General features: G+C 36.7%; 1 protein-coding gene and 1 pseudogene across 2 annotated transcripts in view; one reads left to right on the top strand and one right to left on the bottom strand.

The window, feature by feature from the left end:
* Positions 1–22,189, bottom strand: part of CTTNBP2NL (CTTNBP2 N-terminal like) — a 64,775-nt gene that overhangs the window by 38,321 nt on the left and 4,265 nt on the right. Inside the window, exons 2-3 of one of the 2 annotated variants that reach the window (XM_007169385.2) lie at positions 14,082–14,205; positions 11,066–11,173 (exon numbers count right to left, since the gene is read on the bottom strand). In XM_007169385.2, the coding sequence (XP_007169447.1) occupies positions 11,066–11,164 (99 nt within the window). In that variant the 5' untranslated portion in view covers positions 11,165–11,173; positions 14,082–14,205. The remainder of the gene's footprint in view (positions 1–11,065; positions 11,174–14,081; positions 14,206–22,189) is intronic. The other variant, XM_007169386.2, reaches the window with a different exon arrangement.
* LOC103002961 (small kinetochore-associated protein-like) lies at positions 2,056–2,684 on the top strand (annotated as a pseudogene).

Below are 22,189 nucleotides of genomic sequence, written 5' to 3'. Positions count from 1 at the left end.
TTTCATTCTTTTACATGTAGCTGTCCAGTTTTCCCAGCACCACTTATTGAAGAGACTGTCTTTTCTCCACTGTATATTCTTGCCTCCTTTGTTGTAGAGTAACTGACCAAGAGTGCATGGGTTTATTTCTGGGCTTTCTAACCCATTCCACTGATCTATGTGTCTGTGTTTGGGCCAGTACCACACTGTTTTGACTGCTGTAGCTTTATCATATAGTCTGAAGTCAGGGAGCGTGATTCCTCCAGCCCTGTTCTTCTTTCTCAAGACTGTTTTGGCTATTTGGGGTCTTTTGTGTTTCCATAAAAATTAAAAAAAATTTTGTTTCAGTTCTGTGAAAAATGCCATTGGTAATTTGATAGTGATTGTATTGAATCTGTAGATTGCCTTGGGTAGTGTGGTCATTTTAACAAGACAGATTCTTCCAATCCAAGAACACGATATGTCTTTCCATCTGTTTGTGCGGTCTTCAATTTCTTTCATCAGTGTCTTATAGTTTTCGGAATACAGGTCTTCTGCCTCCTTAGGTAGGTTTATTTCCTAGGTATTTTATTCTATTCGATTCTAAAGGATATATTTAATGTTATGATCTGCTTCATAAATTTAGCATTACATTGTAGGAACACTACATGTCATTAGAAGTTCCTCATATGCATCATATATATATTTTTAAAATAAATTTATTTATTTATTTTTGGCTGCATCGGGTCTTCGTTGCTGCATGTTGGCTTTTCTCTGGTTGCGGCGAGCAGGGGCTACTCTTTGTTGCGATGCACGGGCTTCTCATTGCTGTGGCTTCTCTTGTTGTGGAGCACGGGCTCCAGGCGTGCAGGCTTCAGCAGTTGCAGCACATGGGCTCAGTAGTTGTGGCTCACGGGCTCTTCAGCGCAGGCTCAGCAGTTGTGGTGCACAGGCTTAGTTGCTCGCGGTATGTGGAATCTTCCCAGACTAGGGCTCAAACCCATGTCCCCTGCATTGGCAGGAGGATTTTTAACCACTGCACCACCAGGGAAGCCCTGCATCATATTTTAAAATAGCCACGTAATAGCCCACCATGTGGATGTACCACCCAATTCATACAGCCATTAACCAAGAGTTTACTTTTTATAGAGAATTTATTGGAGCTAGATCAATATAACTATGTTATCATGGGATGTTTGGTGGGTAATCTGAAGTAACTTACAGAAAATGTTTTTTTCTAAATATACTTTCACATAACACCATATAGACTGTAGCAACTCTCCTCAATAAATAGGTGTCCTGAGATTAATAAATTCCATAAAAGAAACCAATGTTGAATTTTTTAATTCAAAAGCACGAAACAGAAATAACAGTATTTCTACCTATTCTTCAATAACTGGCTCTGGAGCTGCATTCAGATATAGGGGATGTCAGTAATAAATGGAGCCTCCTTTAAAATAAATTTTCTTCCTGTGGTCCAAATTAACACTGAGAAAAATAATGTTTTCTGGGAAATAATAAAGGAATAGTACATTTTGATGTCTATTTCCTGACTATTGATATGATATACTAAAATACAATTTGAATGATTTAACTTAAAAAGATAATAGTTAAGCTTGTTTCAAATAGATAAACTGCTTTTGTTACTCCTAGGAAAGAGGTAATAATATTCTGTCAGAAGGTGAAAAAAATGTACATATTGTTTTTCTTCTTTGGAAAAATTATTTATCATAAGAAGCCAATAAACTATCAAAACTATTAAAGTCAAAGGATAAAAGTTGCTTTAAAGGAGAGCAGTTCATTAAAGCAGCAGAGGTATTTTTTCGGGTTTCTCTTTTGGAAATGTTTATGATTTTTAAGTTACAGTTAACTTTTGCCACTGGGAAAATAATTTAATTACTAAACTCTACTCCACAAAATTATAAAGTTAAATTAGAGAATTCTAGTTTCTAAAAAGCCGTAGAACAAAGCTGAAAAAGTTACTCCACCTCAATGTACTTGATCTAACAAGGTCAATAAGAAAGGGGATGAAGTTTCTTTTTCAGACAATATTTCAGTAAAACAGCAAGGACATAAAAACCAATTAAGTTCTCGGATGAGGCCTGAGGGCAGAAGCAGCAGGCGCCTAGGCCCCAGCAGTGCCACCTCATTATGATGACCAGAGTGGTTAAGACAGTGTACACCCTGCAGCCCTCCTCTGTGCTATAAGCAGTGGCCTGCCCACAGATGCACAAACTCGAGCCACTTCTAAGAACCTATTTCCTGTAAAGTCCAAAGAAGTTGATGTTTCCAGACCTCATTCAGGAGGTTCAGATAACGATGTTACAAAAATCATCAAACCAAGATGAGAGAATGGGCAGGTTAAAGCTACAGACACTGCCACCAGGAAGAGCTACAAACTACTGAGTAAACTGAAATCAGAGGAAGAGCTCAAGGATAAGAACCAGCTCTTAGAGGCCATCAACAAGCAGTTGCACCAAAAGTTGACTGAAACTCAGGGAGAGCTAAAGGACCTGACCTAAAAGGTGGAGCTGCTGGAGAAGTTTCAGGGCAACTGTTTGGCAATTTTGGAGAGCAAGGGTCTCAACCCAGGACAGGTCTTAAAGCTAAAGCTGAAGATGAAAGAAGAAAGGGCCCAGTTCCTGCAACAACAGACCTTATGTAACAGTAAAGTAAATGATTTTACAACAGCCCTTGAGGAAATGGAGCAGCTATTAGAAATGTGATAAAAAGCAGGTGGCCACATGGCTCCCTCTTGGGGATAAACTCTCAGAGGAAGCCCCTTAGGACATCTGCTTCTTGGCCATGATCTTCTAGGACTCACCATTCCCAGAATGAAAACAGTTTCTGCTGTAGGATTAAGGACAGTTTATGCTGGAATGGCAGTTCCTCCTTTAAGCAAGCATTCCCCTTCAGACTGGCCAGCTATCCTGAACCTCACAGTACATAATTGAGGCCTAAGAAGAGAGGGGGCCTGGAAGCTCGGATCAACCTTCTAGGCAACAAAGCAGCACAGCATTAGAATCAGGAGACTAAATCAGCCACAGCCAGAGAATCCAAAAGGTCACATTCAGATGTGCAGGAAGAAACAGTGGAGCACAGGTGCTCCACGGGAGTTATCGCTGAGGAGCCCTGCAGTCCCCCCGTAACTTGGAACACATTCTGTCCCATCCTGATTGGGCTCTATAACCTCACTGTAAATTTATGAACTTGAAGTTACCTGAAATGGCTTAATAAATGGGGTGAAGGTATAGATAGTAATAACACCTATGAAACAATACACCTTGGAGCTTTTAATCTTAAAAAAAAAAAAATTAAGTTCTCAATAGATACAGAAAAAGCACATGACAAAATCTAATATCCATTCCTGATAAAAACTCTCAGCAAACTAGGAATAGAAGGACATTTCCTCAAACTGATAAAGAACATCTATGAAAACCTGCAGCCAGCATATTTAATGATGAAAGACTAAGTGTTTCCTCCCTAAGATAGGGAATAAGACAAAGATATCCACGTTACTTCTACTTGACGTTGTACTAGAGGTTCTAGCCAATGCAACAAGGCAAGAAAAAGAAATGAAAGGAAATCAGATGAGAAAGAAATAAGTAAAATTGTCTTTATTTGCAAACATGATTGTAGAAAATTCAATGAAGTTTATAAAAAAGCTATTAGAACTAATAAGTGAGATTAGGAAGGTTGCAGGATAAAGGATCAATATACAAAATCAATTTCATGTCTGTATAACAGCAATAAACAATCAGAAATTTACATTTAAAACTGCCATTTATAATATCATAAAAATATGAAATAGTGATAAATCTGACAAAAGATGTTAAAGACCTATACAATCAGAACTATAAAGCACTGCTGAGAGATCTAAGTAAATGGAGAGAAGTAACCATGTTCATGGATCATCAAATACAATATTGTTAAGATGTGAATTTTCCCCAAACTGATCTATAGTCAATGCAATTCCAATTAAAATTCGAATAGGATTTTTTTGAAAAATTGATAAGCTGATTCTAAAATTTATATGGAAATGCCAAGAACCATGAATAACTAAAACAACTTTCAAAAAGAACACAAGTTGGAGGATTAACACTACCTAATTTTAAGACTTTCATAAAAGGCCACAGTAATCAAGACAATGTAGTATGGGCAACAAGGTAGACAAATAGAGCAATGAAACAGAACAGGGTGTCCAGAAATAAACCCCAAAATATACAGAAAATGGATTGTGACGAAGGTGCCAAGGCCATCTACAGAGGAAGGATAGCCTTTATAACAAATGGGGCTAGAACAACTGAATATCCATATGCAAAAAAAATTTTATTTGATTCATATATTGTACCATATAACAAAATTAACTGAAGTTGTATCACAGACCCAGTGTAAAACTTAAATCTATAAAATTACAGAAATATAGGAGAAAACCTTTCTGACCTTGGTTTAGGCAAAGATTTCTTATATGACACTAAATCTTAGTTATGTGATACTAAAAGCAAAATCCATAAAAGAAACATTGATAAATTGGACTTCATCAAAATGAAAAATTTATGCTCTTCAAAAGATACAGTTAAGAGTATGAAATGACAAGCCACAGACCGGGAGAAAATACTTGCAAGGCGTATTAAAGTACTTGAATCCAGATATATAAGGAATGCTCAAAACTCAGTAATGAGAAAACAGCTCAATTTAAAAAATGGACAAAAGATCTGAACAAATATTTTACGAAGAAAACAACACAGATGGCAAATAATCACATGGAAAGATGCTCAACATCATTAGCCAATAGGGAAATGCAAATTAAAACTGCAATGAGATATTACATACCTATTAGAATGCTAAAATTAAAACGACTGGCCATATCAAGTGTTGGTAAAGATGTGGAGCAAATGGAACTCTTATACATGCTGGTGGGGATGTAAATGGTAAAACTACTTTGGAAAACAGTTTGGCAGTTTCCTAAAAAGTTAAACATATTCCAATCCATTTCTAGGTATTCATCCAAAAGAAATAAAAGCATATTTCCATACAAAGCCTTATATATGAATGTTCATAGCAGCTTTATTTGCAATAGTCCAGGACTGGAAACAATGTAAATGTTCACTAACAGATGAACAGACAAAACAAACTGTGGTACATACATACAACGGACACTACTTGGTAATAAAGGAATTGAACTATCAATACAACATCAACATGGATCTCAAGATAATTATGCTGAGTCAAAGAACCAGCCCCCCCCCACCCCAGAAAAGGTTACGTTCTGTATGATTCTACTTATATAAAATTCCAGAAAATGTAAACTAATCTCTAGAGGATTAGTGGTTTCGGGGTGGGGGGGTGTGGGGAAGGTTAGCTAAAGGGGTTACAAAGGGGCACAAGGAAAATTTGAGGGGTGATGGATATGTGTACTATCTTGATTGTAGTAATGGTTTCATGCGGGATATGTATATCAAAACATCAATTTGTATACATTAGATATATGCAGCTTACTGTATGTCAGTTTTACCTCAATAAAGTGAAATAAAAAAACAAAATATAACAAATATGTCAAATCGAGCAATAGAGAAGCAAAGAAATCAATGGAAAAAAAATCAATTTGAAAAAAGTTTCCACAGTGTCTGTATTTCCTGTTTTCATTATAAAGAGAGAGAGAAGGGAATGCAGTATGACATCTGTTCCATGCCCCACAGTACACCCTTCACCCTTGCCAGCTGTCTCAAAATACATGCTTTTGGTTGTGAGGGTGGGGATGGATCAACTCAAAACCATCAATTCCCATAAGAAAAACAAGCTACAGTGCAAGCCCTTCTGATAACAAAGATTTAATTTAAAATGCTCATCTTTCTTATGAAGGACAGCATATTATCAGTACATCTTGCTTTATGGACTATACCTTTGTTCCTAAATGGATGAACTTTAAAACTTATGCTCTAATAATAACAACTAACAGTAAATGAGCACTGAGTATGTCGATTAGCATTTGCTATCTCATTTAATTCTTGTGATAACCGTACCATTCTACCATATAGCTTAACAGGGTAAGTAACTGGTCTACGATCACACAGCGATTAAATGGCAGAGCTCAAACCTAAGTATGTCTGATATGAACGCTCATGCTCTTAACAGCTACACTTAACTGAATGTTCTAGTTGATAGTTTTGTAGAGTGCCTAGTAATTATCTTTATGCTTCTTTTTTGAAAAGCTAGGATTTCATGTATGCACATTACTCAGAGAGTAGGAATAAAAAATATCAGCAATTCCAACTATATAAAACACATAAAAACTTGGCCCCAAATGGCCACTGATTAATTCCCTTCTAAAAACATGTTTCATAGTAAAGGTTATGAATGTAAATCTAAAAACCCCGTAATTCAATTCTCTAAATAAAGTTCTACTTGCTTCCTAATATCCCAGTTCTTATCCACGCAGAAACTGGACTTCTTTCAGTTATAAGCTTATGTTCATGTGATGTTTATTAAAGATTTAAACTACCTACTCCAATCCTAAAAGCTCTTCCTAAAAACATCTATCAAAATGGGATCATTTTTGGTCAAAGAATTGTTAGGTCCAGGCTTATAGGTGACAAAGAATGCTTCAACTTTGAGTACATTTAAGTATATTCATGGATCTGTTATTTTTTTTTAATGCAAACCCACTTGACAAGCTTACTAGCATAGGACAATGCATGTTTTTTGCTAAATTCAATGTAACTTTCCTCATCTCAGACCAGCCTTTATAATAATCTGCTTCCATAATAAGCACAAGGCCATGACCAAAAGCAGATGTCAGATTCAACCTACAGTGAACTTGTATTTGTGTTTTTCTTGAGCCACAGCACCTTCCATAACTTTTGTTTGTTCTATATTTTTGGCACTGCCACAAGATCCTTATAATTATTATTATTTTAAGAATATTTTTGGCAAACGTAAATCATTTATTGTTAACACAGACATATATGTAACATTTAGATTTTTTATTTTTAATTCTGGCTGTTTAAAAAACTCACAGTAGTTAAATATTACAGTCTCATACTCTAAATATATTTCTAACTTTGTCCTGTCTACAACATTTTTGTCTGTAAATTTTCTTGCCTGGGGAATTCTGCAATGGCGTTTGGCCAAAACCAACAAATTTATATCCTAGATGTTAAAAGAGTTATACCTGTTTTATGACTGAGGCATCAGTGGAAAGGAATTCAAGACTCTAAGCTAATTCTATGTGAAAGTTGTAATACTTTACCATTTATTATTGCAGAAGCAATTTAAAGAATGCTTTAAAATAAAATGATACTAATACAGGGTAGATTCTACTTAGTCATAGCTAAGTGTAGTTTGCATCAGATCTGAGACATGCAGACATAACATACCCAATGTGGAAGACTCAAACTATTGAATCTGACTTTTTATTGGCAGTCAAATCTATTTTCCAAATTTTAAAAATTAAGGTTCCCTCATCTTCTTCTAGAGTAGTCAGACCCTGCTGGGAAGCTTTCCCTAGATTTTCTTAGAATTAATGAACTCGGCCTCTCTTGCTGAACTGTGTGGTTCCACCCCAAACTCCCCTGGACAGTTCATGAGCAATGTAATCTGTTTTCACTGTGGAAGGGATTCCCATAGTGTTCTCATTCATGAAAATAAAGTGGTCAGATCAAAGGGAGAGACTTTCATGAAGAAGGCTTTTCTCTGATGTAATCCCTCCTAAAATAGAAAATCACTTTATATAAAGTTCAATTAGGACCAAATACAGTATAAATGGCCTCTGTAACAATTAGACTTCAAATACAGAAAAGGCTGAATATTACATTATTTTCTATTGACGTCTCTGGTTCTATGCCAAACATGTCTAGGCTGCAACAGAAGACTGAGGAGGCTCACTCTTCTGTAAAATTTTGGGGAGAAAAAGAATTACGGGGGCTCTACAAGGGTGTAGTTGCAATCTGAAACTTTGCAGAAATTTTGGAAAATGAATGAACCTCTTTTACAATTATAACTTTATAGGTAGGATTTACTTACAAACTACAGGAAATTTTATAATACATCCTTACATAAATCTAACCCTTGCCAATGTGACCTACTATTTATTTAACAGCAACAGTGAACCATATGGTTTTGTTCAGAGATGCAAGATTAAAGAATAGATTTTATGTCTAAGAAAAATCTCTTTTAAAGGTAAGGAGAAAAAAAGATAAGCTTTTTTTTTACTTAAACATAAAGGAAAAACCAATCATAGCTATTTAGGACAAAGACCAAAACCTTTTCAATCAACTAAGCATGAATTAAGAAAGAATACTAAAAGGAAGAAAATTAGTGAGCTGTCATATTAGTCCAAGAAGAGCAAGTGTTTGTTGTTAAGCAAGAGCTATATAGAAAGAATGCAGTGAAATCTTGACATACTACAGAACCAAAAACAAACAAAAATAACAAAAAAACCAAGCCAAAACAAAAACCTACTCCACAAATAAAACGAGATTTCATTTTAACTTTAAGAATCTGGTATGGCAGTTGCTTTTCTCAAAGGACTGAAACAATTTTGACCCCCAGCTGCTACTTAATAGACTATTTAAAGATGTATTACTTCTGGTGAAGCTATTCATTTCACCTAAACTGCCTATAGTTTAAGCCTCAGAAGAGAACTTTACCACCTACAGGCTGTACGCACAGACTAAACACAACACTTGTGCCTGATTCTGAATGGTATCTTATATCAAAATGCTCTCTTAATTATAGCTCTTGCTTCTCAAGCTGCTCTTTCAACTTGTCAGAAGCTGCCTAAAGTAACTAAAATTGGATTCACGCAGAAAAAAATTTTTTTAGGAAAACATATGCAACAAGCACCTTAGCATCTGTTAACATTAAAACCAGAAGGCAGTCTGTTTAAGCACACATAGGGCAGGCTGTAAAATTTAATAATTCACAACATTCATTTTGAAATATTATGGCAATCTTTTAAAACAATGGCATACATTTCATCTGTTCAACAACTATTTATTGAGCATCTATATGCTCAATAAAACAAACATAAAGCTCCACAGGTTTGTATCATTTCTAAAGCTAAAAAGCAAACAGAAAATAAGGTCATCCTCTAATTTTTCTGTTAGAGGCAGCCATTCCCCAACCCCTACCCCAATTATGAGAGGGTTGAGGCCCAGAAGTTTTTGTGTAAGTCAACTGCGATATTTACAGGAAACTTCTTCCTGGAGTCCCAGTGCAAACAGGGACAGATCCTCAGGTGAGGCTATTTAACACATGCTGCCAAGCTATTGTAGTTTTCTAAAATCTGACTGCTATTTATAATAATGCTGCTCCGGGAAAATGCTTTCTGAGTTCTAAAAGGACATGAACAATGCACTTTCTAGTTCAGCCTAGGCAGTGGAACTCTTCCAGGTCTAAGCTGATAATTCCTGTGGAGAGGAGAGCCAGAGGTCTCAGATGAGAAGAAGGGAAGGAAGTAGGAAAAACAACAGGCATTAGGAGTGAGGATTAGGAATGAACTCAAACTTTCCTCAGTCCTTCTTTTTCTTTTCTCTTGATTGATCAGATAAACATGTGAAAATAAATGGGAGGGTGCCCTGGGTTTAATCAGGTTAGGACTACTGGTAATAGTGGGATGGGGTTATGAGAAATAGAATAGTTTTCAGGGATGTACAGGGAAAGGATGAGAAATCCCCAATAGTGACAAAAGGGGAAGACCTGTGGATGTGGCAGAAATGAGTCACCAAGCAGAGGGAACATTTTTATGTAATATATGTTGGCAGGGGAGTCATTAAAAAGTCAGGCACTATTGAGGGCACACTAGAGACATCAATTCAAATGATTAGCTACCACTGACTGTTGCTTGGATATGGGGTACATGATATGTACTGAGAGAATATAAATAAAGTGAGAAGAAATGAATCCTACATTGTTGGAGTATTTGTAATGCCATGCAAATTATAATGTTACACAGAAATACTAGTTATTAATCATTTCTTTTTAATACAGACCAAGGAAGCTTTGTTTCAGACAGACTGAATGACTTTACCAAGGTCACACAGTCATGCTTAGTGGCATGACAGGCAAAGACTCGGGCAATGAACTTTATCACATGACTAGACACGTGTCAAAGCCATAAACAGATGATCCCCAGGGACACCATGCAAAACAAGACTGAAGTAAGTGGGAAAAGGAAAATAAGTCAGACTCTACCCCCATACCAGAAGGGGACTCACTGCCTCATGCACTCCGGAGAAATGAAACCACTGGAAATGGTGCCTTTCTCCAGTAGGGGGCCTGGATAAGTGGAAATCACTTATCACACATTACAAAGCTCTAAGGGAAAACAAAAAAGCCATAGTTTTCGGCAGAGACTATGCTTTCTTCAGCATGCCCAAGTCTCATCTTCTTTGGCCATTTCTCCTCTCCTATGGGGGTATCATCTTCCTACTATTCACACGGATAGCCTTAAGCTCTTTTCTTCCCCTCTCCAAATCTGATTTCAAGACAGATTGGGAAACATCCTTACCAAGGTGTAAAAGATTCAAGACCCTTTAAAGGAGTTATGCTCTCTTGATTTTTTTTTTTACGTAGACTTTTTTAGAGTAGTTTTGGGTTCACAGCAAAATTGAGTGGAAAGTAGAGTTGCCATCTACCACCCCCCAGCCCCGTGTATTTTAACAGATATCAAATACTGAAAAAAAAGTAAGGATTCTTAATCTGGGATCTAGGGAATCTATTCACGGTCTTAATGGGGTCCTTGATCTATCAGATATTATATCCTGCATTATGGTATATGCGTGTATATAGATTTTTTAGGAAACAGGTCTCATCAAGTTCTCAAGGGGCTGGCATTCAGAAACAGCTAACGCTACTAAGCTAAAGAATCAAGTTCAAAGTCTAGACATCAGGTAGAGAGACTAAAGGAACTATCTGGAGGCAGAAAGGCTTCATCAGTGTCCCAAAATCATACCATACAGGTGGCTGCTATAGCAAGTATTGATATATATACCCAGGCCTCTCAACTTCAACTGGGGCTATAGAAATATCCTAGTTAACCAATGATATGGCTTTCAAACATATGATGACCACTCTCTCTCTCTCTCTCTCTTTTTTTTAAACATACCTTTAAAGCTTCTATAACAAGGTCCCTTGCTTCAAGCTCTCCTTCAAGAATACTGAATAGTGTTAGGAGTTCTGGCTTGCTGAGTTTTTCCAGATTCATCCTGAAAGCCTAAAACAAGGACAACAATCAGATAATCTCCAGAAGACAGAGTTAATTTGATACTATTAAAGAAAAAATAAAGTGAGACAGGCAAGAAAAGAGCAACAATTAGAGTAGAAAATACTTTAAGAAAGGAAATGGTTATAATTAAATGGAAAAATAAGAACTTTCTGATGTTAATCATAAACTGAGCAGTAAAAGAGAATAAAATTCATTTTAATTATTGATTTCATCACCATTCACAAAGATCAAATTTTCATCATTTTTCCTCCAGGCATATAAACGAACATCCTAGAAGGTCTCAGAAAGAATTAGTCACTAATTTTGTTCACTAGAAGTTCAGGTAAAGTTTTGTTACAATGAATACTATTTCAATGACAAATTGTTTGACCACGAAAAGATATCCCAGTTTTAGATAACTGAATTCCAAAACTGTATATAAAACATTGTGGGATCCCTCTGAAACTGGCTGAAATGAATTTGAGCAAAGATAATGTTTGGTGGGAGTAAGGGAGAAATTTTTCTTTTAAATTGTCTACTTTCACAGAGAACATCTATCACAATATTTATATTTCATATAGTAAAATAAGACTTAAATGCAACCATGTACAAATGTACTTTTAAATGACTGCTTAAAATATATTGTTTAAACATCTTAATTGGCCAGGCAACTATAAACTGAATTTATTTGACTTCACAAGTTCTATGAACTTAACATTTCTATGAAATCTTGCATCTTTCAAAATATGTTAAATGGCGAATTACATGGCACAAACTCAGTCCTTTCCATAAGATTAATTTCTCACAAACCACACATAGATAGAAGTTAGACGGCGTACAATCTTGGAAGGATCTTCTGACCATTGTGTATGGTAAGATACATTTCATAACTTCTGAAGTAGAGCAAGTACTATTTTCCCTCTCCCACTCTTTACTTCTAAATTGCCACTCTTATATAGTTTTTTTTTTAAAGTGAATCACAACATGACTAGTTCACACACCCTCCAGTAACTCCCAACTCCTATGAGCACATTAAATTTTAGGAGGCACACAGAAGAGTCATTGATTCCTTCCAGAGCTACTGCCTTTAAGCGAAGGAGAGCATGTAGAAAATGCATACTTCACTGTGTTGTTAGATGTTGCTCCAGGACACACTGTACAAATCTTTTGCCACATGGTAAAACGTGTTCAATGTAACTTCAGCTCTAACTGCTAACTTTCTAACTGGTGAGGGTTAGCGACTAGTAAGCGATTCTCACATTCTCACTTCAGTATTAGAGAGCCCTCACAACAGTTACTTTAAAAATAAAAGCTAAAAAAGAATTAAAAAAACAAAAAAACAACAAACCTAATAAAGCTACACTTAACATAAGATGGTATGCTGGAAAAAACACATGGCTTTGCAGTCAGATAGATGCCAGGTCAACATCTTCCTAGTTGTGTGACTGGGCAAGTTTTCTGATTCTCAGTTTTCTTACCTATGAAAGTGAAACGATGATATCTAACTCATAGGACTGTTGTAAAGATTGAGTTAATAAATATAAAACATCTTGCCAAGTTCCTGATAGAAGCTGATTAATGGTTTAATTATTAAGAACTACTATCCTCTCTCACTTTCCAAAAGAATTCCAAGGAAGGCATTACCAAAATTGGGGGCAGCCAAGATCAATTACTTCAGAAATAAGTGACCCTGGCTGCCCTTTTGTAGTTGGGAACCACAAATGAAGAAGGATGATAGCATCCTGGAGTGAATAATGATGAGGAATTTAAACTACCATTTGAGTCACACTGGTTTCTTAGATGAAACCCTTCCCCCAATTCCTGATGGTTTCATGTTTTAATCTCTCTCAAGGAGATTATAAGGCAGAGAAAAAATCCTATCATTTTATTCCTTTTCTCACCCCTCCCCTGATGTTAAGCAGAATAATGGGCACTTGGTAAAGGCGCTCCATAAATACCAACTGTACTGAGTAAATCAACTAGGAATAGAGCTAAAAATGATAGTGTTTACACATATTACTCTTTTTTCCTTCAATATCTTTATACTCCTTAAATATTCTCATTTAGAAATCTAAAACTGTGGCTTAAGGATGCAGTGTGATATAATAAAATATAATAGACCGGGAGTGAAGAGTATAGAGTTTTAGTCTCAGCTCTGCTACTAAACAGCTATATTGCTTTGAGAAAAAAAAAATTACCTAGTTGCTCTGGCATTGAGTTTCCTCACAGGTAAAATAAAACAGACTAGATAATCTCTAAAGTCCTTCATGGTTCCATTCTAAGCTTTCATGAGTGAAAATCAAGAATTATTTGTTAGAGAAATCAATTAAATAAAAATTACAGGTAAATATACAAAGAACTAAAACAGACTGTACCTAAATCACAGTTTTTGATCTGTTGTGATAAATATACGTCCTCATAAAAGAGTGAAATTGAAACAACCTTAAGTCACTTTAATTATAAAACAGTCTAGCCTAGGCAAGAAAAAATTCTATTCTTTGCCAATGGCATAAAGAACAATATTCATGTTACCTCTACATTTGTAAATAACTTCTGCACACAAATTTTAATATCTGGAACATTTTGCTAATGTATCAACTTATTTAGCTTGGTGTCTACATGAAATAAATATAATACAAATACAACACAGGAGGGGAAAAAAAGGGCCACAGCTGTGTAATTCAAACCCAAGAGGTCTGTTTTCGCATATTCCTATAACCATTCTTTATAAATATTAAAATTTAGCAGTTCTTTGCTGTCCTTTACATTTGAATCTAATTTTAACACACAACACATTGCAGTAACTTTTTGTCCGAAATATAAATGAACGATAGTAAAACTGCATTATGTTTTAGTATGGCAGTGATATTCCTGGGGGTGGTATGAGGGTGGGGATGGGGATGGGGGTGATACTGACCTGATAACTGGCAGTCACACTTTAGTCCTCAAGTATAAATTCTTAAGGTTTTCTTCAGTTAAAATTTGGGAAAATTGACAAATATATTTAAAATGTCATCAGCATGGTGGAAAAATGTCCAATGCTGCAAAATAATAAGAAATTTATTGTCTATGTGACGATACTATAAACAATTGGTAAATCCCAAGAATGTCAACTGTCATTATAGCTGATGAGGCCTGACAGCTGTTGGTTGATACAGACAAGAAAGAAGAAAATAGCCACTTCTTCAAGTTGAAGCTGAGTAATATAGGAAAAAATATCAGGAATCTGACTTCCCTTTTGCAATCATAATTAGGGAAGGTGAGGTCTTTCAAAATCTTTTCACTGTCATTTCAAGGACTATTTTATGAATGCCCCCAGAAGAAACTGACTTTCTCTCCCTGAATTGATAAAAGCCTATTTGCTTGAATCATCATGACTTATGCACAATGCACTCAGATAAAAAAAATAACATAATTACAACTGAACTTTTCAACCTGCCAAATTCGTGTAAGGAAAATTCTCATCCCCTCATCTCTTGCCAATCAGTAAACAAACAAATCAATCTGTCACCACCTCAACTTTGTAGGGCTTATTACTCATCCCAGCTTCTACTTTTTCCCATTTATTTTCAAATATTAAATGTTGAATTACATGTAATTTTTGGTGTATGTTTTTCTAATAGTGTATTAGACCCTGCAAACTTAAACAAAAAAGATAGGCCCAAATTTTTATTTGATAAAACATAAATTTTGTCTTGTATTTAAGGTATTTAAAGTACCAAGTCCATTCGACTCCAGTTTCTGCCAATATATAAATTATATGGTCTAAGATTTTCAGAAAAAGGCTGTTTCTAACTCCATATTCATTATCAGAAATATGACTGCCAGATTTTTGGCATATTACGTTGTAGTCTACAGACTCATTCTCCACTTATTTTCTAAATGAGCTGTTACTTGTCATTGTCTGTTAAGTAACTGTGAAAGACAAGATCATTTCAACCAGATGCTCAGCTCATTCCTCCCGGTAGAATCTCTCCAAGACCCAACTTTCCTTAGAGTTTAGATGTAGATATTTCTGCCTAAGGAATGCTACAGTCTATAAATTTGAAATAAAAACCACCTGTGGACAAGTTGTCTGTATATATCATCATACACTGTGGTACAGCTAGCTGTAGCTATATTAAGCTTTATAGTTTTCTCAATTAAAAAAAAAACATATATAATAAAAAGTTACACATATTTTAATACCCTGGAAAAATCAGCCTATTTATAGATTAAGTATGAAACTTGTTTTTAAGTTATTAATAAATGATTTCAAACATGAGTTTGCCCAGCTTACAATATGGTCTATTCACAAGCTACTTCCCACCAAGTCAGGGCCAACAGCCAGGAGAGCATGAATCTCTTCTTCTTCTTTTTTTTTTTTTTTTTAATAAATTTATTTATTTATTTTTGGCTGCATTGGGTCTTCGTTGCTGCGCGGGTTTTCTCTAGTTGCGGCCAGCGGGGGCTACTCTTCGTTGTGGTGCGCGGGCTTCTCATCACAGCGCCTTCTCTTGTTGTGGAGCTCGGGCTCTAGGCATGTGGGCTTCAATAGTTGTGGCGTGTGAGCTCAGTAGTTGTGGCTCATGGGATCTAGAGCGCAGGCTTGGTAGCTGTGGCACATGGGCTTAGTTGCTCCGCGGCACGTGGGATCTTCCTGGACCAGGGCTTGAACCCGTGTCCCCTGCATTGGCAGGAGGATTCTTAACCACTGCGCCACCAGGGAAGTCCATGAATCTCTTCTGTATGAACTTTCATGTGCCAACAGCCACAGAAATTATGGGTATCAAGGAGGACACTGGCTCTGCACCTCCACTGTACCTCCTGAACAGCAGTGCTCATTTTGCCATGAAGGTATGCTGCTCTGGCTCTGGTCATTTTATTCTAGCCTTTTCCCTTGACCCAACATCCACTCATTCTGGTTCTGGTTGTGCCTCTTCCTTCTTGAGGAAGTCTCAGCTTTTGCTCTGGAACTCATTCTTTGATAGCAGGCATTGTTGCCTTTTTACCACATGGAGATTGGGTGGCACAAAAAGAAACACCCCAGTTGCTACAGCTATGTAAGGAGTAAGGCAGGGCAGGGTGGAGTACATGTAGATGTTTGTCTATCTAGTATCTGGGTGTGTGTATGTCTTTATGTGGAACTGAAGGCTTTATTTCTATGTGGTGGGTGATATGGGACAGGAAAGAGAGAAAACATTTTTAAGGTGAGTCTCAGATATTTCTGGACATAGAAGCACCTCAAAAAAAACTACATAAATCTTTTTTTTAAAATCCACTTGGCTAGCACCAAAAAAAAAAAAAAAAAAGAATTCAGTTATTTTACCCAAGAGATCACTCTTGCAAAACTGGATAAAAATCACTTCTTTCCTATATACTCAGATATCAAATTAAAGAAATTTATACTTGGGCTACAATTGACTAAGATTCAGGCCATTCAATTAAGTTTTTAGTATCAGTGATAAGGTATTAGCACGGATGTAAAGCAAACTTGCTGCAATTATGTAAAGACTCTTTCCAGTACATATAAGCAAAACCAAAATTTGGGAGGCCAGTTAATTCTAAAAATTCAAAGAGTCAACACTGACATACAAAATGGCTGTTTTGACAGCTTTCCATTAGATAATGTACTTCCTTAAAAACCCAGTATATATGAAATTTAAAAAAATAAACATGTCACATTTATAAATACCAAATCTAAAATGGACAAAAGTGCACTGCTATTTTTAAAAAAATGTATCCAAGGGCTTCCCTGGTGGCGCAGTGGTTGAGAATCTGCCTGCCAATGCAGGGGACACGGGTTTGAGCCCTGGTCTGGGAGGATCCCACATGCCGCAGAGCAACTAGGCCTGTGAGCCACAATTACTGAGCCTGCGCGTCTGGAGCCTGTGCTCCGCAGCAAGAGAGGCCGCGATAGTGAGAGGCCTGCGCACCGCGATGAAGAGTGGTCCCCACTTGCCACAACTAGAGAAAGCCCTCGCACAGAAATGAAGACCCAACACAGCCATAAATAAATAAAAAATAAATAAATAAATAAAAATTAAAAAAAAAAAAAGTATCCAAAGCAACCTCCTATCTGAGGGTGGAAGGTGTTGACACATTACCTTGACTATCTCAAGATTTAGCCTTCCCACCCTCTGGCACTTTTGGTTTTTCATAAAGGTTATTTATGCGTTTGGGGGTAAGAGAGTGACAACATTCCAAACTGTACCTCTCATTCCACTTTTGGCATTTTAGGATTAGGCTAGTAAAGAAAAACTTGTCAAAATATTATCAGAAAATAAATTTTCTCATCACGAAAGCAGATCTTTTGTACATTTACTACAGACAGTTGTTTCTGCTACTATTATTTACAGATTCTAAAACCAAGATAGAAAAACAAACCTTTTAACTGAATTCTACAGTACTATGCAATAAAAGCTTTACTACAAATGTCAAATCAATCTTGTTTCAGTTGCAGGTAAAAGATATTACCTGAGTATTTGTATTCTTATGTGTCTATGTGTTATAACGTGTTATGGGCTAAATTGTGTCCTCTAACCCCAAAATTATATGTTGAAGTCCTAATCCCCAGTACCCCCATAATGTGACTGTATTTAAAGGTAGGGTCTTTAAAGAGGTAATTAAGTGAAAAATGAGGTCATGGGGGACTTCCCTGGTGGTGCAGTGGTTAAGAATCTGCCTGCCAATGCAAGGGACACGGGTTCGAGCCCTGGTCCGGGAAGATCCCACATGCCGCGGAGCAACTAAGCCCGTGCGCCACAACTACTGAGCCTGTGCTCTAGAGCCTGCGAGCCACAACTACTGAAGCCCAACACCTAGAGACTGTGCTTCACAACAAGAGAAGCCACCACAATGAGAAGCCCGCGCACTGCAACGAAGAGTAGCCCCCGCTCACTGCAACTAGAGAAAGCCCGCGTGCAGCAATGAAGACCCAATGCAGCCACAAATATATAAAAAAATTTAAAAAAAATGAGGTCATGGGATTCCCTGGTGGTCCAGTGGTTAAGACTCTGCGCTGCCACTGCGGGGGGGCATGGATTCGATCCCTGGTCAGGGAACTAAGATTCTGCATGCTGTGTGGCATAGCCAAAAGAAGAAGAAGAAAAAAAAGAGGTCATTAGGGTAGGCCCTAATCTAATATGCCTGGTGTCCTTATAAGAAGAGAAATTTGGACAAAAACGCAGGACAGGGAGACACCATGTGAAGACACAGGGAGAAGATGGCCATTTAACAAGCCAAAGAGAGAGGCCTCAGAAGAAACCAATCCTGCTGACACATTGATTTCTGACTTCTAGCCTCCAGGATTGTGAGAAAATAAATTTCTGTTGTTTAAGCCACCCAGTCTGTGGTACTTGTTATGGCAGCTCTAGCAAACTAATACAACATTTACTACTTTTAAAGACTATTACAGCAACTAGATCAAAGCCTTCCCCTTACCATGTGAGTACCTGAACAAAGAATGCCCTGCTTTGTCTTCTCAGTCTGCTTTTTCCCAGCAACACTATGTATAGGATTATATAAAACAGAATGGTTTTGAAACAGTTTTGGAGATTGTAAATTTCAGGATCCTGAAATATAATATGAATAATGCACTTACAAAGAAATTACAACAGTGCTAAGGGATTGAGGTGCTTGTTTATCCAATACTGTCAATATGGACTTTGAAGGAGGCCTCAAGAAACCAGTTCTGTAATAAAGCTGATTATTCTTTAAGATCAATACTTAAAGTGCTTTCAGTACTCTACTCAAAGCTGATTCTAGGATACCAGATATTCTAGATTTATACTTAGTACAGAAATTAGTAATATAATTGAGCTTACCAATGTTAATCACCACTTCCTCAGAGTTTTATTTTTATTTGTTTATTTTTTTCCTCAGAGTTTTCTAGAGTAGTTTTCTAAGAAGAATTCAAGCCATAATAGCAATAATAAAAAAGATACACACTTATTGAGCTAAACATAAACATGTTCCAGGCAGTGTTCTAAGTACTTGACATGTATTAATTCAGTCCTTACAACCTTAGGTGATAGATGCTATAACCATTATCAACAAGTTCATCATCATCATCATCCCCATTTTACAGATGGGAAAACTGAGGTACAAAGGCTAAATAACTTAAAGTCTCATATCTAGTATGTGGCAGAAACAGAATTTGAACCTAAGTAATTTGATTCCAGAGGCTTCCTTAGAAACCACTGCTACTTGGTAACCACTGTTCACATCTGATTTTCTCATTTTATCAGCTAAAATGTGATTCACAGAGCTGGAAGGGACCTCAGAAATAATCTAATTTAGCACTCTCATTTTACAGATGAAAATTGAGGCCAGAGTTGTTAAGTGAATTACTGAAGATTATAGTTAAATAGTAAAATTATCAAGATCCAGTCTAATCCACCTTCTGGGACACCATGATGGATATCAGGGTTTTGTTTTGGTTAGCTCTGTTTTAAGACTCATACATCTCTAGTGTATCTGTTTGTGTGTGTGTGAATGTCCGTCTCTCTTACTATGTGTGTACATCTGTTTCTATCATTGTCTCTCCTACATGTTGCCAACAACATTTATATGCATCCTGAAGAAAGGGAGGAAGTGGCCTCATGCCCATAAACAAGCATTCAAACATCTCTCCCCCAAAATGAGGACATCTGGCACAACGCTATTAAAAACAGGTCTGTCTACCTGGATATCTGTTTACACCTTTTCAAGTATTCTCATCTGAGACAAGACCAAACCAGAAGAGCTACATTAGTTAAGCTACTGGAATGTATGTTAATGAAAATGAAGAATAGTTTTTACGTTAACACATTTTTTCATTAAAATTAAAAATATGTCTTCTAATATCAGAAAATTACCAGCAGTATTTACCATTTCAGGTATTATTTGTCAGTGGCTTTATTTATTTCAATGAAATTATAACATGATTTCATTGAAATACGTATATCTGTCTAGATCATCTATCTGTCCATCATTCCCCTAAATTTTTGCTTTTCTGAAATAATGCCACCATGATTTGTAAAATACCACAATGAGGGAAAATAATATGTAGATTGATTTTATTTCCAGTAAAATGATTCATGGGCCTCAATTCTACAGGCAGCCTGGAATACAAGAACCCTTCAAATATTCCACATTAATGTTGGATGAAGTCGTTGACTCCATCAGGATTTCAAACCAGGAAGAAACAGAGCATATGGTGTGGAGGATGAACTGTAATACATCAAGGTATCTGTGTTTTAGCTATGCCCATAGCCTGACTCTCCCCGAACTGTAAAAAAATTTCACAAAAGCCTGTAACAGAATATTATAACTGATGATGTTGTTTTGCCTTTTAACTCTGTCTTCTAAGTCAGACCACTGATTTTTAAAAAAGTTTAACAATTTGGTATCAGTTGAAAATGACCAACAGACCTGGCAATTGTTTTTGCTCCAAGGTTTTTTGGGGACAGTAACTCTTCTGGGAGGCAGTGTGTTGCAGTGAAAAGTGCTTGGACTTTGGAGCCCTACAGACCTAGGTTTGCATCCTGGCTCTACCACTTCATACTTCCTTGATCCACATAACCTTTGAGCTTTCAGTTCTTCATCTATAAAATGGGGATGACAATACCTACTCTAACAGGATACTGAATGGGTTAAATGACTTAGTGACTGGTCAGTTCTCTCATTTCTCATCCCTGGAGAGCATATATTTGGTTTCATCTGTAAGGATAATGAAGTTTTCCTTTTTTCCAATGAGGTCTCACTTTCTACCACTCATGTGTCTAATTTAGAAATCAAAACATGTTTACTCCTTCTAACCTGGTAGGTTGATCTGCTCCAAGAAGGAGATGGCCTGGCCAGTTCCTGGGAAAGGCAGCTTAGGAACACACACAACACGTATTCAGGCCAATGGTTATCTGCACACTACTTGGGAAAGAAAAAGGACAATCTTCTGCCTAGACTGGCTTTTTGTGACTTTAGGATATAAGTGAAAAGCATGCCTTTGCTTCCACTGAATTTCTACAGCTTTTAATCAAGTTACAATTTTAACTCATAATACTGATAAACGGGTTTTCTAAAAATATCACAGCTATTTTGAAATCATATTAAATGCATAATGGATATGTATCTTATTCATAACCCCAGAGCAGTTATCACATTCTATTACATCAATTCATCTATTTACATAGCTGTCTTTTGTCTCATAAGATTCTGCTCTTCTAGACAAATACTCTGTCTTATTCAGCTTGATAAACTTAGCACCCAGCAGTCTCTGGTTCAAAGGGGTAATCAAAACATGCTGGCTGGAAAGAAATGTACAGTGCAGTACCTTGAATTACAGTGTACAAAACTGGACTTTATCTTCTGGGAAATAAGAAGCCACTAAACATTTTTAACTAGGTGAATCTCACAATAAAAATATAGTTTCAGGAAGGTTAAAGCTTGACGCACAGAGCTGATTTGACTGAAGAGAAACTGGAAGCAGAAAAAGCAGTTGGGAGAAAACTTTAACAGTACAGGTATGAGGTTAAAATGTGTGCAATAGGATGGTGGCAGTAAGAATAGGAAAAAAAAAAAAAAAAGACCGATGCAAGAGACTTTATAAAGAATGTATAGTAACTTGGTACTGGCTTTTTTAAGGAGGTAAGAGGGGAAATAATCCCAGATCAGCTGAGGTTTTTAAGGCTGGGTGACTATAATGATGATGTCATTAACAGAAACAGGGATGTTAGAAAAGGAACGGGTTTTGGGGGGGAAATAATGGCTGTGATGCGAGACACGCTGAATGAGAAGTAACTAGACCCCCAAGAAGAACGCGTTCAGACTCAGCGAGTGTGGCGAAGGCTAAAGGTTTAGAAGCAGAGAAGTCTTTAGGGGTGGAGCCTTTTCAGAAAATTTCTTCCATGTCTTCAATTTAAGAACAAGAGGCAATAAGAAGAAGCTGATACATAGGACTAGACCAGATGTTGTCTGTACCGTCAAATATTAAACCAGTTAAGAACCAGATTGGTTCTGTTCTCACTCCTGTTCAACCCGCTACAACAGAAAGGACTACTTAGCAGA

The sequence above is a fragment of the Balaenoptera acutorostrata genome, chromosome 1, assembly GCF_949987535.1.
Source record: "Balaenoptera acutorostrata chromosome 1, mBalAcu1.1, whole genome shotgun sequence".
NCBI classification, from domain to species: Eukaryota; Metazoa; Chordata; class Mammalia; order Artiodactyla; family Balaenopteridae; genus Balaenoptera; species Balaenoptera acutorostrata.
This window is presented reverse-complemented; position numbering and strand designations above follow the sequence as displayed.